Here is a 16116-nt window from a genome sequence, read left to right on the forward strand (position 1 = left end):
CCCAGCCGCGGAGCCCAGAGAAAGGGGTCCTCAGACGGATCAGGTGAGGAAGCAAGGTTTACTCTCAGAGGTAGGAAGTTCGATGGGGCAGCTAATAACTGTGACTGCCACAATTCTCTGTGACTCCCAGATCTGTGTCTCGGACCCAGAACCCTCTCCTGTGCTCCAGACCCTCTGCTCAGTGGCCTTCTGGGCCTCTCCAACAGGATGTCCATGGATTCTCCTAATTCACCAAGCCCAAAGCCTACACCTCTTCCTGTGCTCCTTGGTTCAACCATGCCTGCTCCCCAAAACTGAAGCCTAGCCTCCTCCCCCATCTTCCACAGCCATTTGGCTACACCACACTCGTTTCCGCCTCCTTCCTCCCCTTTAAGCGGATTGACTTCCCTCTCCCCATTGAGACCGTCATCTCGCCAGGATGACTGCAGTGTCTCTGAAGTGGTTTCCCTGCCTCTGTCTTGCTCCTTCCAAATCCATTTTCCACCCTCCAGCCTGAGCCGTCTTTCTGAAAGCACACTGAACATCTCATCCCTCCACTCAAACCCTTGTCAGTTGCCTCATCGACTGGGCAGGGGAAACTGCGCAGTCCTTGTTGAGCATGGCCGGGTCTCCCCAGCCTCTCTCCCCTCACTTCTCCCTGCCTCCCTAGACGCCTCCTCAACAAAATCCTGTTGCATCTAATAAGAATAAACCCCATACAAGTCCATTCTCTGTCACGCTCCAAAACCTCTACATGGGCTTCAAATGTCTGCCCTCCCCTCCACCCTGTGCCTGGCAGAAGTCTGCCCATTTGCATACCCCATCCAGATGCCATTCCCTCTGCAAGCAAAACCTCTTACTCCTGCACCCACTACAAGCCCTCACTGGACCCTCCTCTTGCCCCCCGTGCATTTTTGGTAGCAGATCCCCTCCCATTAAACTGTGTACCCCTTGACATCAGAGACCAGGTCGCACTGGCCTTTGCACCCCCAGCGATGAGCTTCATGCCTGGCCTCCGCTGGTTGCCACTTACTCATGGGATGAAATGAAAGTAGAGTGATGAGCAGAGTTTGCTAGGGGCGAGAGTCAAGTGAGCCTGCGAAACCTCCTCTGTGCAGGGTGACTGACAGTTTCAGGCCATGGGACATGGAGCACCACTGAAAGAGTTGTTGGTGCTGGGGAGACACCGGCTCCCACGGCTGGGACTTGCAAGCTTCACAATCACCATCTCCGTGAAGCTTTCCTGGGTCCTCCCACCTGTTCCTGGGTCCCTGCCACACTCATAGCTCTTTAATAATTGTTTCTTCCTCATTTTAACCCCCTGCCCCCAACCCCAGTGCTCTGATCTGCCACAGGGCTGGCTGCAGGCTGCCAGCCTCCCCTCCCAACCCCTACGCTCCCCGCCTTCCCCTCCACACCTCCAGCTGACCTGACCTCCCGTTACCTCTGTCTAGGCTGGCAGAGCAGAGCAGCTACACTCCCAAACCCGACACAGCCTGGAATTCTCTGTTCTTGTGCAGCCCCACACCGTTTCTTTCCTTCCAGAAGGTGGCTCCCTCTTGCTAGTCTAAGAAGATTCCCTGTCCCCTTAACCCTGCAGTATGCGGCTGAGCTCCTGGCTGTGGTCCGCCTCCCCTTCATCCACCCCAGCTACCTGCTCAACGTGGTTGACAATGAAGAGCTGATCAAGTCATCAGAAGCCTGCCGGGACCTGGTGAACGAGGCCAAACGCTACCATATGCTGCCTCATGCTCGCCAGGAGATGCAGACTCCCCGCACCCGGCCGCGCCTCTCCGCAGGTATGGAAGGGCACACTCCCAACCTCCCAGAAGCAGTGTCCTGGGCTCAGTGGTCCCAGCGAGGTGCCAGGCACAGATGCTGACAGTCTTAGGGTGTGTCCCAAGGACGCCCATCTGTGTCCCTGCAGGTGTGGCTGAGGTCATCGTCTTGGTTGGGGGCCGTCAGATGGTGGGGATGACCCAGCGCTCGCTGGTGGCTGTCACCTGCTGGAACCCGCAGAACAACAAATGGTACCCCTTGGCCTCGCTGCCTTTCTACGACCGCGAGTTCTTCAGTGTAGTGAGTGCCGGGGACAACATCTACCTCTCAGGTGAGGCCCCCCAGCGCTGGGGCAGGACAGGGCATGGGGATCCCAAGGGGCCTGCTCCCCACCTCAGGGCTGAGGAAGGCCACAGCCCATTAGTGTCAGCTTTGCAGGTGAAGGCCTTCTCTGCCCCTGGGGCTGTGCCTGCTGACCCTGGGCTCCTCCTCACCCTGCCCGCTCTCTCTGCCTCCCACACTGCCTCCAGGTGGGATGGAATCAGGGGTGACGCTGGCCGATGTCTGGTGCTACATGTCCCTGCTCGATAACTGGAACCTCGTCTCCAGAATGACAATGCCCCGCTGTCGGCACAACAGCCTCGTCTATGATGGGAAGATTTACACCCTCGGAGGACTCGGCGTGGCAGGCAACGTGGACCATGTGGAGAGGTAACGAGGCCATGTTCAGGACAGGGGCATGCTCTTACGTGCGCCAAGAACAGACGACACCCACTCAGTGGCGATGGAGCAGACCCTGGACCATTCATAAGGGCAGTCATCCTAGGCTCTTCAGTCACAGCACCGGGGGCACCAGGGTGTGGGGTAGAAGCAGGTGAGATGGCATCTGTGTTACCTTTGTAGTCGCTGAGATGGGAGATGGGGTGCTTCCGTCCTGACACCCATTTAGGTGTCAGACAAGCCGGAGGCCCAAGATCCAGTTGCAGGATGCCTGGGAGTAGCCAGACCCTCCTGGCCAGGCAGTCAGGGAACACCCTGCACCGTGAGTACCAGCCCAGAGACTGCTGGGGTCTTGTGAAAAGCTGGAAGCAATGTTTAAAATGCGGGTCGTGCCGGCAGCAGGGCATCCTTGTCCTGCCAAGGGGGGGTACCTCGCCAGGGAGCTCCCTTCCTCCCTCCAGCCACACACACCAGGACATCTGTTCATCATACAGGGAAGGGCCACTGCACACAAACTAAGCAATTTAGGGAGAAAATGCTTGCCAACCCTCTAGAACTTTCCAGAAGAAAAAATAAGCCAAAGGACCACGTGCGTCAACCTGCTGTTGGCTGGGAGTCCCAGGCTGGCTTCCTCCCGAGGCCATCGTGGAGGGTCAGAGACAGGCATGAGGGGCATGGGCTGAAGAGGCTGCTTCTGGGTGAGAACACAATTCCTTTTCCCTTGAGCCAGGGAGACCGTTCATGCAGAGAACGGACGTAGGGGAAGTGCTCAGGAAGCGTCCTCAGGCAGCAGAAAGGGGCTTAGTCCTGTTTTTGGAGAAACTAGTGCCTGGAGGGTAACCCATCAGGCTGACCTGCCTCAAAGCACAGCCCAGGGGAGGCAGCTAAGATCGCCAGAGCCCCTCTTTCACCTGAGCCCACTCCCGCCCCCCGCTGCCATGTGCCACCAGAAAGCACATATTCCCATGGGACATCATGTTGCCTGTGAAGCCACACATACCCCTCAATTTGTATTTTTTTCCCCCTTGGTGGCTAATTGGACACTTGACAAATGTTACAGCAAAGATGGTTGCAGAGTGAGACAGGCTCTGAACACTCATTGTGGGCTTTTAACTCCCCCAAGTGGAGCCCAGAGATGGCTCAGTAACAACATTTAATTGTCATATTGATCTGGCAATCATGGGCATTCCCGCGTGATGATGAAGATCTTAGCACTGTTCCTGGGCCTGGGTTGGCCCTGGTACTGGCGGCCTTCAGTGTGACCCACTGCCCAGCTGTGCATGCCCCAAGCATTCTGGAAGCATCTGCTTCCAATCATTTGTCATCCGATAACCACATGAAAAAGGAGACATTTTCTCTGTAGGAGTAAACTGAGCTAGATCCATCATTCTGTCTTACTTTTGTCAGCTATTTTTAATCTCCTAAGACACTGATTACTCATTTTGCAAACTTATGCTTGTTGATAAATATAGGGATTTGTTCAAGGATCAAATGCACCGACTAAGCAGCGAGACAAGCTCCGCCCTTCCAGGGTCCTGGGGCTGTTTTCCAAGACCCAGGGGTTGCATGGATGGGCCTTTCCTGGGGGGCTAGGCCCTCCTTCTGGCTGTGAAAGGGCAGCGTGGGCACAGTGTAAGCGAGACCACCCTAGGAACCCAAGAGATGAAGGAGCAGTCCAGGACGAAAGGGTAGCCTGAGGGGCCCTGAGCCCTTCCTCAGCCCACCAGACTCTGCCAGCTGTCCTTGTAGGGACAGGATACAGGCTTGAAGACCCCTGGGCAGTGTGCATGCAAGTGGGTTGGAGGGTGCAGGGGAAGGAAGACCCACTACTTTCCAAGAAGCATAGCTGGACCCCCTTCGGGTAAGTTGCTATCTCTGCCACACAGTGGCAATGATGAGAATTCAGGGTGACAGGAAGGTCAGGGTAATGGGGACAGACACGAGGGTTCTTTGTTCCCCAGGAAGCGCTAATGGTACAAATGGCTATTATATTGATAATGAATGAGATATATGGTGCATTATAATTATATTACATTACGGTATTACAGGAATAGAGCAAGATCATATAATTATAGATTAAGACAACAGTGCAATAGACAAACCTGTATCATATCATTATATAAATAACTGGATCTAATATTTTACAGCAATATATTGCAGTAGCTGTGGTTACTGGATAAATGATAGCAGAGTGCCTCACTCGGCGGGGTCATTTGCATGTCATTAGCATATCCTTCCCAAGCAGGAAGCTGACAGATTGAGCTGAGGGGAGGGCTCATGGCTTGGCAATCAGCCACCTGGAATAACAAACTCTCAGGAAATTCACATTTGGTGCGATGTGCCATCATACTGAAAGACTGAGGACTAACAGCCACATAATCTTCCACTGTCTCCCAGCTCCTTCTGCAGGAGCTCTTTGGATCCCCGCCACATTGGCTTAAAAAACAGATATCTGAACTTCTGACACTGTCCAAAAAGACACTTACTCCATTGCATGTAAGCCACACATTATTCATCTGGGGCTTAATTGAATCAGCCCGCTACTGCCCTTTAAGACATTCCAGCTTCTTCTCAAATCCAAGCACAGAACTGAATGTCACATCACCCTCACCGGGAGGCAGAGGCACGGCCTGGGGAAGGCCAGCTTCCTGGGGCTCTGAGCTGTGACCCAGTTATGGCTTGTGCCCCAAGGAGGCTCACAGAAAGCAAGCGGACCCCATGTGCTTCCTAGGGAAGATATGGTGGGGACAGACCCAACCCTGGCAGCACAGCACGCGGTGCCCAGACCTCACTTTGCGTTCAGGCACTCACAGTGAGCAGTGCGTTGAGCGGTAGATGTGTTCCCCACTGGGAGGGCCTGAGTAAGCGTGGAGGCAACTGGAGTTAGGAGAGCAGCCCCCGAGGAACCGACAGAAACACTGAAGACCAATACTCCAGCTGTCCTGTGAAGAAGACCTCAAATATCCCAGTAACCCAGCCAGGCTGCTGAGCCCCAAGTCTGCTTTTCCCACGGCTGCCTCCTGTTGTCCCTCTCCGCTGTCCTGCCTGGAACTCATGTTCTGTCATTTCATCCTCTTCCTCTGCTGCTTGGTCCTGCACCCCACATCGGCACATCTGCTCCACTCAACCATCTGCGCCCAGCCCTGGGGACTGAATGCTGATGGAGGAACTCTCTCCCAACAACACACGGGCCCCACCACACAAGAAGGGAAGGCCCATCCTTTCCCAGGCCCTTCCCGCTGCGAGGCAGTCCTTCTGGGTTTCCCTCATCAGCAGTTTCTCCCACTCTCAGGAGCAATTACTTCCCATCTTGACCTCTCTCCTCAGAGATCTGACCCTACAGACGCCCCACGACTTTGGTCAACTCTGACTCCTGCTTCACAGACAAAATGGAGCCATCAGTCAAGAACGTACTTGCCTTCCTGCCATCCCACACATATGGCTACACTCACGCCATCTTTGCCTTCCTCTCTCCTGTACAAATGGACTCCATGTTCCCTCCACACTTTGGATTCCATTGACCCACTTCCTGGAAGCCTTCCATCATCAGCTCTCCCCTCTCTTTCATATACATTTAATCTTTCCTTATCCAGTTGGACTACTTCCTATCAGCATGTAAACACAATTAAACATTCCCCTCCAAAATTAAAACAAAACCCATTGTGTGCTGGCTTGTGAGATCTGAATGTTAAAATTACAGATTTGAAAATTTGTACAGATGTTAAAGTTTCTGTAAGCCAGTTGTTAACACAAAAATTTAACAATTTTTAATTATTAAAAATTAAATTATATACACAGTATTAAAAACAAAGGTAATCCATGCTCAAAAGTCACCACTTCCTAATTTTTAGTGCTCTCTTGGGCCCTGAGGTTGTATATGCCCATCACATCTCTCCAGGGAGGAGATTCCGGAGAATGGTAGCCACAGCGCAACTCTTCCCAACTCCACGTTCAGCAACAACCCAATGGCAGCTTGAAATCAGCCAAATGGGAGGAGTGACATCGCAGAAATCAGCAAATGCTACAAACCATGACTTTTCCCCTAGAGAACTGGTTGTTAAACATTCATCAGCATTCCATTGCCCCTTCTCAGCCCTAGATTCTTTTCTAGGCCCTACCCTCTGTGCCACTTCACAGCTAAGTTTCTTCCAAAAGAAGTCTACATACACCTGCGGTCTCCACGGACATAATTGGCTTCTGCACCTCTTGTTTTAATTGAAGTGCCCTTGACTATAGAGCAGTGACCTGCTGGAGATTCCATCCTCCATCCTTGAAGCCCTCGCCTTCAGTGACACAAGCCACTCACTCGCTGTTGGGACCCTGGCTGCCCTCCAAGGATGCCTCTCAGCTCCCCTCTTAAAGGCCACGTGTCCCCAGTTTGTCCTTAGCCCCCACGCAGTACACATCTCCCCGGCATGTTCCTGAGCTTCCATTTCCAGCTGTGCCAGAGATCGCACAGCTGACTATTTCATCCACACCCAAATATGTGACTCTCTGCTGCACATCCCCTATCTGTTGCCCACAAATACTTTAAACTTCCTGTGAAAAAAAACGGAAATCGCCCTCCTCCCCCAACCTCCCCATCCCACCAGTAGTGTCACCACCAGTAGTGTCACCACCAGCCAGACTCCCAAGCCAGACCCTGGGCCATCCTTGGCAACTATTTCCCTTAGCGCCAGCATCTCATCAATGAGCAAACACACCCATTCCACCTCCTCTGCTCCCACGTCCTCACACTCTTATCATTCCTTGGTCCAAGCCACTGTTGCGTCTCTCCAAGTTTCTTGTGCAGACTAGACTCACCTAACTAGTCTCCCTGCTTCTGACCTCCTCACTCCGGGACATACCCACCCTGCAGACACAGTGATCTCTCCAGAGGCCAAATTCATTCACATTATTTCCCTGCTTAAAACCTTTAGGGCAGCCAGGCGCTGCGGCTCACACCTGTAATCCCAGCACTTTAGGAGGCCAAGGTGGGAGGATTGCTTAAGCTCAGAGGTTCAAGACCAGCCTGGGCAACACAGGGAGACTTCATCTCTAGGAAAAATCGAAAAATTAGCCAGGCATGATGGTACACACCTGTAGTCCCAGCTACTCAGGAGGCTAAGGGGGGAGAATTGTTTAAGCCTAGAAGATCAAGGTTGCAATAAGCCGTGATCATGCCACTGCATTCTAGCCTGGACAACAAAGGAAGGCCCTGTCTCAAACAAACCAACCTTCAGGGCTTCCCCACTTTATTCTGCACTCCAGATAAAGCCCAACTCCATTAGCTTGACACACATGGCCCTTTTTAACTACCCCCCACTTCCGGCCATTCCATACTACAGAAGCACCTTGATAGACAATGGGATTATGTCCTGATGAACTCATTATACGTTGAAAATATTCTAAGTCAGAAATGCATTTAATATGCCCGCCCTACTGAACATCATGGTTTACCCGGCTTATCTTAAACATATTCTGAACACTTACATTAGCCTACAGTTGGGCAAAAGCATCTAACACAAAGCCTGTTTTATAATAAAATGTCAACTATCTCATGTACTTTATTGAACACTACACATTATATGAAAACGCCAATCATTTCGCACCATCATAAACTGGAAAAATCATTAAGCTGGGGACTGTCTTTGTTCTAAATTCTCCCAAAATGCCACCTTTGCCACTGTCCTCCCTGCACCTGTGCCCGCTCATTCCCGCTTCCCACCCACCTAGCTAGTGGCCTATTCACCCTTCACGGCCCAGCCTGAGTATCGGCACCTACTGGAGCTTCTGGTGCCCCCACCGTGTGCAGCTTGGGTTTCTCGCCTTCAGCCTACCCAGCATCCTGCGTGTAATTGTTCTTTGTGTGTTCTCTTTGGCTGCATTTCCCATGCGGTCATAACCTCCTCGAGGGCAGGAATGGTTCTTCATCCAGTGCATTTCTCCAGTTTGCAGCCCAGGGCCTGGCTATAAAGCAGATGTTCAGTCCAGCATTGCCAAATGCAAGGGCAAGATTGAGCCGGAGAGAGAGGGGAGCACCGCATGAGCAAAGGAAGGGAGACAGGAATTCTGCACAGAGGCTGCCACAGGCAGAAAGAGCCCACTGACGTTCCAGAGGAGGGCTGAGGGCTAGTCTGGACCAGACCCTAGGAGGCCTTAGTGTCTCATGACAGTGCCACCCGCTGTGTGATCTCAGGCTATGCTGGCCATGCTGAGGGCGAGGACCAGATGGTAGTGTGCTGCTCTTGCTGTGGCCTCTGCCCTGCACAAGGTCTATCTTGACCCTGGCTCTTTTTCGCCTCTCCTGCAGGTACGACACCATCACCAACCAATGGGAGGCAGTGGCCCCTCTGCCCAAGGCAGTGCACTCTGCCGCAGCCACAGTGTGCGGCGGAAAGATCTATGTGTTCGGTGGGGTGAATGAGGCAGGCCGAGCTGCGGGCGTCCTCCAGTCTTACGTTCCTCAGACCAACACATGGAGCTTCATCGAGTCCCCAATGATTGGTGAGAACCGGCGGTGTCCTCAGCCGAGGGCCAGGGTCGCACCCCTGCCTTGCTTATTTGTTCAGTATCCCATCCCCAGAAGTCAGGCTAAGCCCAGCAGCTCTGGAGGGGGGCAGGAGTTGCTGAGCCCCCAGCTCACGTGTCTGGAGAAGGGCGAGTGAGTCAAGGCTCCAGGTTCCCCTAGGTCCCAGGCCTGTCCTCAGGCCAGTCCCTCCCTTCTTAGAAGTCTTTCCAGCTTCCTTCCCTGGAGGGTCTGCTGGGAAAGAAAAGGAGAGGGAAGTCCGAGACAAGACGCCGTGACCTGCCTGCTCTGCTCTCCTCACAGACAACAAGTATGCCCCCGCTGTCACCCTCAATGGCTTCGTTTTCATCCTGGGAGGGGCTTATGCCAGAGCCACCACCATCTACGACCCTGAGAAAGGAAACATTAAGGCGGGCCCAAACATGAACCACTCTCGCCAGTTCTGCAGGTGAGAGGCCGCGGCACCTTGACTAGGGCTGGGACGGAGGAGCGGGAGGAGGGGTGTGACCACAGCGATTTCCCGCCATTCAGTGATCTCCAGACCCAGAGCAGTGGCCTTCCCCCTCCAATCACAGGAGTGGGTGTTAGCCCAGACCAGTAGGGTAGAGCACCCAGAGCAGCCCACAGCAGCCTCTGGCCCAGGAGCCCAACTCCAGGACTCCAGCTGACCCCTGCTCCAGCAGAAATGAAGCATTTCCCGAAGGCATCAAGGCTACTCTGCTCTCAGTGAGGTGAGGTCAGCTTTCCCCAGAACCAACTGCCCTATCACAGATGGAAGGCAGTGCCAGGCCAGAGCTGTGTGATACCCTACTGAGACAAGTGAAGGCATGAATGATCCTGATGGCCTTGGGAGCTGTGCTCGGGGCTCAGCTGCACAGTGACAAGTCTCAAAAGGCTGACTGGAAAAAGCACACACACACCTGCCTCTGCAGGAAGAGAAGGTAGAGGGCCAAGTGCAGCTCAGTTTCCAGGCCTCCTGGCCCTGTGGCAGTGAGATACCAGTTCCTGCTCCTCCAGCCTCATCCTTTCCTGGTCTAAGAGGAACAGAATAAGAAGGGGCCCCACGGCCAGGTACAGTGGCTCACACCTGTAATCCCAGCACTTTGAGAGGCCGATGCGGTGGATCACTTGAGATAAGGAGTTTGAGACCAGCCGGCCAACATGGTGAAACCTCGTCTCTACTAAAACTAAAAAAATTAGCTGGGCATGGTGGCACACGCCTGTAATCCCGGCTACTCAGGAGGCTGAGGCAGGAGAATCGCTTGAACCCAGGAGGCGGAGGTTGCAGTGAGATCATGCCATTGCACTCCAGTATAGGCAACAAGAGCGAAACTCTGTCTCAAAAAAAGAAAGAAAGAGAGAGAGAGAGAGAAAGAAATGGGAAAGACTTAATGGCAAATGGAGAGTTAAGCTGGGTCTTGCAAGGGAATCAGGGCATAGGTACACCACAGAAGGATAATATGAGGGCCCCAGGTGGCATGGAATTAAGAGAGAAGACTGGAAGCTTCAGGGTCTGGTAAGAAGTTCAGACTGATGTGTTCTGTTTAAGACATTTCAGAAACAGTGGAGCCTTTGAAAAGGTATGTGTCCAATGTCAGGGAATAGCCAGGAAAAAATGGCCATTAGCTAAAATAAAAGAGTCAGGGCTAGAAACAAGGATGAGGACGTTGGTGCAAAGAGGTAGCTGAAACGCATTAAGGGAGTAAGTGCAGAGAGGGGCCAGATGCTGAGCCCTCATGACGAGAGGAAGTGACTGAGACAACAGGACCAAGCCAGTGAGAGTCATATAGGGAAGGGGTCCGGGCACAGCCAGCAGTCACCCTGCAGGGCATGCCCAGCCCTTGCAATCCTGGGTGGGCAGCGGCACCAGGTCACACAGGAGCACCTTGGCAGGTGGAGCTCCCAGTCCAGTGGCTGACGTTCAATTCCAGTTGCGTTCCTTATTATTATCTCCCGTCATTCTTGTGAGTCATGTCCGCAATTTGATTTGAGCCATAGGAAGGCTGCGCGTGCCACACAACAAAAGAGTCTCCAGAAAGCCTCAGTGACCTGAGCTGAGTGCCCGCACAGAGATCTTTCCTCTCACAGCCGTGGTTAGTCACGCTGGTGAGGCGGGGAGGGAGTGCCTTCTGCTGCTCACAGGGTGGCATAGCACAGCGTCCTGCCTGGCCCTGGAGTTTTTCTTATGCCAGCCCAAGTCAGAGGGCAAAGAAGGGCAGCAAGATCTCAGATGAGTTTTGCAAAAGGTACAGACAGCCTACCACAGGACACGATGTTGAGAACCTATCTCCAGGGCCAGGTTGGAAGTAAAATACCTAATTCTGTCCCGGCTTTCCCCCAACAGTGCCGTGGTGCTCGATGGCAAGATTTATGCAACTGGAGGCATTGTCAGCAGTGAGGGGCCCGCGCTGGGCAACATGGAAGCCTATGAGCCCACAACCAACACATGGACCCTCCTCCCCCACATGCCCTGCCCCGTGTTCAGACACGGCTGCGTCGTGATCAAGAAATACATCCAAAGCGGCTGACGCCAGCAGAAAGCCCACAACAAGACTGTGGACAAGTCCAGTGAGGCAGGTGCCACACAATGATAATTTTCCAGCGACACCAACAAGAAGCCAACAAAACACAATCAAGGAACTCACTGCGTTCAACATGTTGAATATGCTCTACATTGAATGTAGGAAATCATCCTCGCCTTTGGGTGAAACAGTGGCACCGCGCTCAGAGCAGCAGGAACCACGACCCCGCCGCCAGGCTGGCTGCCTCCTGCGCAGGCGTGCACTCTGAACGGGGGTGCTCGCTCTGCCAGGTGCAATAGAGTTTCACGTATTTTTCAACTGGGAGAGAGCAGCTGTTTTTTTCCTTCCTGCAGAGTAAGCTTGATCCCTAAACAACCATAGATCTGTTATTTTATGACAACACTAGGCATCAGGCTCTCTTGGAATAAGATCAAAGTGTCCTTATCACTTTGATTCCTACTTTTGTTTTTTAACCAATCTACACTTTCAGTGGCCGACAGAAAACAAGGGACAATACTGTGCATCACAAGGCCTAGGAAGCTGCTGGTCCCCACCAGGGCGGAAGAGAAGCCCAGCTGCCCGCACTGAGCAAGGGGCGGCAGCCACGGGACAGCCGGGGAGCAGATACAGCCGGCCATCCTTCACAGGTTTTTCTACTGTGTTTTTGCTGGAGAAGGACAAAGTGATTGCGCTAGCTTTCTCTTACCCAGTATGAATTATTTAGATTTCTGAGGCATTTTCTTGATAAACAAAAAGGCTATTTTTAAGTACTGAGAGGAGGAGGAGGCCACAAGAGGGATAATGTGGGAATTCCCAAAGCTCTTTGTAGGTAGTGCCAGAGGGGGGCATTTGCTCTCATTTTTCTATGTGCAGAATAGAGGATCTCTCCTGGGGTGGGCGATGCCCCCATTTTATTTTTAGAAAAAGTAACTCCCAGACAGCCCCATAAAAGCTGTGCCTCATGGAGGCATTACCCAAGGAAGAAGAGTCTGTTCTAGAAGGAGCCCAGTTCTGGCTCTGGACACCGGCCCAGCTCCCTCCATGAGGTCAAGCTGAGGACCCAAGCCAGTGGGAAGGGAAGGAGGGAGAATGAGCATCTATAAAGCACAGGAGACTATTTTTGATATTCATAGCTATATATTAAGGCACCTGCCGCAAGAGCTCTCAGGATGGGGACAGCCTTCTTAGTCGAGCCATGACAGCCAAGGCCTGAGGGCGTGAGCAGAACCACTCTTCTTGTCACATATGAACCTGAGAAAAGGGAAGCCAGGAGGGAGGTCACACCGTGGCTCAAAAGGGAAAGGCCCTCCCGCTAGTCCTTAGCCCCTCAAACCTCACACGATAGACAGTTTCCATTCCAAGGCAGGAAGAATGCTGCCGCCACCGCCGCCGCCACTGCGCTGTTGAGTCGAAGTTGGTACCAAATACACATTTACCACTTTTATATCTGGGAAGTCAACTTGCCGTCATTTCATGATAACAACCATTTATAAGAGAAAAAGACAGGACACGCTTTCCATCTTTCAGCATTGGATGACACAAAATTCCAGTTCTAACGTTGGGCATCCACTTCTAGCACTACAAGTGTGGCTCCCACTTGGACAAGTTACCGAGCTTCGTTATGCAGTTTTTAATATTATTTATTATTTTAAAAAGTAATAAGCACAAAACTACATACATTGTATGTCATTTAAAGTATTTATGTCAAACAGGGTGCAAGTGTGAACCCAAGGACTGGAGCACAAATTCCTAACTGCCTGGGGCAGGGCTAATGTTAGCATTGGTGTGCGTCTGCCTCCAAAGGAGGTTCTAGTGGTCAGCGAGACTCAACACAGATGACATTGAAATTCGTTTCTCTCCTCATCTATCACACTGGAGCAAAACTGGCTATTTCTGTGAATGATATAAAACAGGGTTCTCTGTAATGGTATTGTACATAGTATATGTTTATTGTTAAGTTCTTGTTATATTATAATAAATATATTTATAGATCTAGACTTGGAAGCCAATGTAATGTCTTTGTGTGTCATCATCCTGCCACAGGGATGCAAAACCCAGGCTACCCCTCATACATCAGCTGTCTGGGTTCTCTTATATAGACTTTAGTGCACATCTCGATGATTAGAAAGGATGGGACTCGACAGTGAGGGGAGGTACAGAGTTGGAAAGGAAGCTAAGAAGAAAAGACAACTGAAGGTCAAAGATGAGAGGGACTTGCAAGCACCCTGGACTGACTCTGAGGCTCTGCCTTTCATTAAAGTGTTCTTCTTATTACACATGTGCAACTGAAAGCTTCAGACCTGTCAGCTTCCCACTGGTATCACTCCTGTGCCAGGGACCCACTTCCTTTTGACAGTGCCAGAGCCACATGGCAAGTCCAGCTCATGAGCCTAGTAAGAGACACAACACACTTTCTCCAGGAAGAGGAATACAGGGTAATTTCTATCCTATCCTAAAATCCAGTTGGGGGGCCTGACATGCCTTTTTCAGTCATGGCTGGGGCTGCCTCTAGGCTGCTGTATAGACCTACCTTGCTATGCTAAGGACTCACATGCCAAGCTCCCCGGGGTGAAAGGTAGAGTGACAGATGGGAGTGCCCATCCTCTGGAAGGGAAAGAAGTGTAGATTTCACAGATTCGCTGAAGGCAGACTGGCCAGCTTTGTCATCCATGTGAAGAGCCCATACCATTAATCTACAAATCTCACCAAGACTAAGGGTCTTCTTGCCAAAAAAAAAAATTGGAAGGCGGTGGTCAGGGTAGGTGAGAGAGGGAGATGTTCAGAGAACTTGGCCGAGGCTTTATGATGAGTGGACCATACTCTTGTCAAATAAGTATTTGCAGTGATACCTTCAGTCCTAAAGGATGGAGAATATCTAGAGTACACCAGTCATGAAGGGCTAAAATAACTTGAGATAAAAATCAAGCAAAATCATTTTGTTAACTCCTTTCCTGTCCACCTCATTTCCCAAATCAAGAGAAACACACTCTCTGGGTCTATGAAGAGTCTGTGTATTTCAGACTTAATCCTGGGGACTGAATAAATTGCATTTCGCCATAGAAGACGTGTGTCCACTATATCAGCAGTCTATGTGACGAAGGGGAAGGTCCAGGTGCAACCATCAGAGCTGACATGAACAGTGAGAAAGTTCACTGTGACGGCCACAAACAGGAGATGGTTCGCATTACACGTGTAGGATTTTTTTTAAAAAACCCATAGCCAAAGTAAGAGAACAGTTAGAAAAAATATTTGCAGTCCATATGACAAAGGATTTATATCTTTATTAAAGAACCCATGTAATTCAATAAGAAAATGTTAAGTGATTCCAACAGTTAAAGAGAATAGGTCTTAAACAGACCCAACCAAGAAGAAATGTTGCCAGTAAACATACAACAACAAACTCAACAATGGCAGTTGTTAAATAATGAAAACCACAACGGTGAGGTAGTAACATCTTTTAGCTACTAAATTAGCTCCCCAAACCTAAGAAAAATTTGGGGAGAGGGAATCCAAGTGCTCATGAGGAGCCGTGAACCTCATGAGCAGTGAAGGGTCCTGTCAACCAAAACAGTGCTTTTAGAGAACAGTGAGGCCCGGTATCGAGAGCCGCAGGAGTATTCACACCTGACCTGGTGAATCCACTCTGAGCATCCCTGAGGAAATCATAAAACTGTTAGAAAAGTCAAACGCAGCTGCCATCCAGATCTCCCGTTTCCCCATCCAGATACAACCTACCGTGCGTGGCAAAAAATGGGGGCCAAAAAACCAATACAGAATAATACAAGTGAAAAAACAATACCGTGTAACAGCCATCTACATCACCTTTACATTGTGTTAGGTATTATAAGTCACCTAGAGATAATGGGAAGTACACTGGGGGATGTGCAGAGATTATATGCAAATACTACTATCCCATTTAATATCAGGGATTTGAGCACCCATGGTTTTGGCATCCCTGGGGTTCCAGGAACCAGTCCCCTGCCGATGCTCAGGGACCACCATAATAAAAAATTGCTCGCATTTGCTGACACTAACAACGCATCCAACACTGTGCTGCGCACTGGCAGCACAAGGTCTTCACAGTTCTGTGAGACAACTGATACTACAGACATGCGGCAACATGGAAAACACTTAGAAAAGGGGAAATGGTGGCTATTTTTATATGATTGTGGGCATGTCATATATGTATATAAAGATATAGAAGATATACATCTAAAGATAGGTAAGATGCGTACATTTTTAATGACCAGATTTGCAGTCAGAAAAAAAACTCTTAGTTATACTCATGGAACTGTGGGCAATTTTTCTTCTCTCTTGTCCAGAATTTCTGTAATGACATTATTTTTATTATAAAGATATAAACATATATTTTTTTAAATGGGTAGTGAGGGACAGAGAATCTTTCTCCAGAATTTCCTTTTATTTTTGGAGATGGAGTCTCGCTCTGTCACCCAGGCTCTAATGCAATGGCATGATCTCGGCTCACTGCAACCTCTACCTCCCGAGTTCAAGCAATTCTCCTGCCTGAGCCTCCCAAGTGCTGGGATTATAGATGCCCACCATCACACCTGGCTAATTTTTGTATTTTTAGTAGAGATGGGCTTTCGT

The 16116-nt window shown here is 50.8% G+C and overlaps 1 protein-coding gene across 4 annotated transcripts in view; it reads left to right on the plus strand.

Moving 5' to 3' along the window:
- KLHL29 (kelch like family member 29) overlaps positions 1-15885 on the plus strand; it is a 332691-nt gene extending 316806 nt beyond the window's left edge. For all 4 annotated transcript variants that reach the window (XM_039462530.2, XM_074394613.1, XM_074394622.1 and 1 more), the window contains 6 exons: positions 1580-1778; positions 1907-2089; positions 2289-2469; positions 8771-8964; positions 9290-9434; positions 11331-15885. In XM_039462530.2, the coding sequence (XP_039318464.1) occupies positions 1580-1778; positions 1907-2089; positions 2289-2469; positions 8771-8964; positions 9290-9434; positions 11331-11514 (1086 nt within the window). In that variant the 3' untranslated portion in view covers positions 11515-15885. The remainder of the gene's footprint in view (positions 1-1579; positions 1779-1906; positions 2090-2288; positions 2470-8770; positions 8965-9289; positions 9435-11330) is intronic.
- Positions 15886-16116: the final 231 nt, after the last annotated feature.

The sequence above is a fragment of the Saimiri boliviensis genome, chromosome 1 (assembly GCF_048565385.1).
Source record: "Saimiri boliviensis isolate mSaiBol1 chromosome 1, mSaiBol1.pri, whole genome shotgun sequence".
Classification (NCBI taxonomy): Eukaryota; Metazoa; Chordata; class Mammalia; order Primates; family Cebidae; genus Saimiri; species Saimiri boliviensis.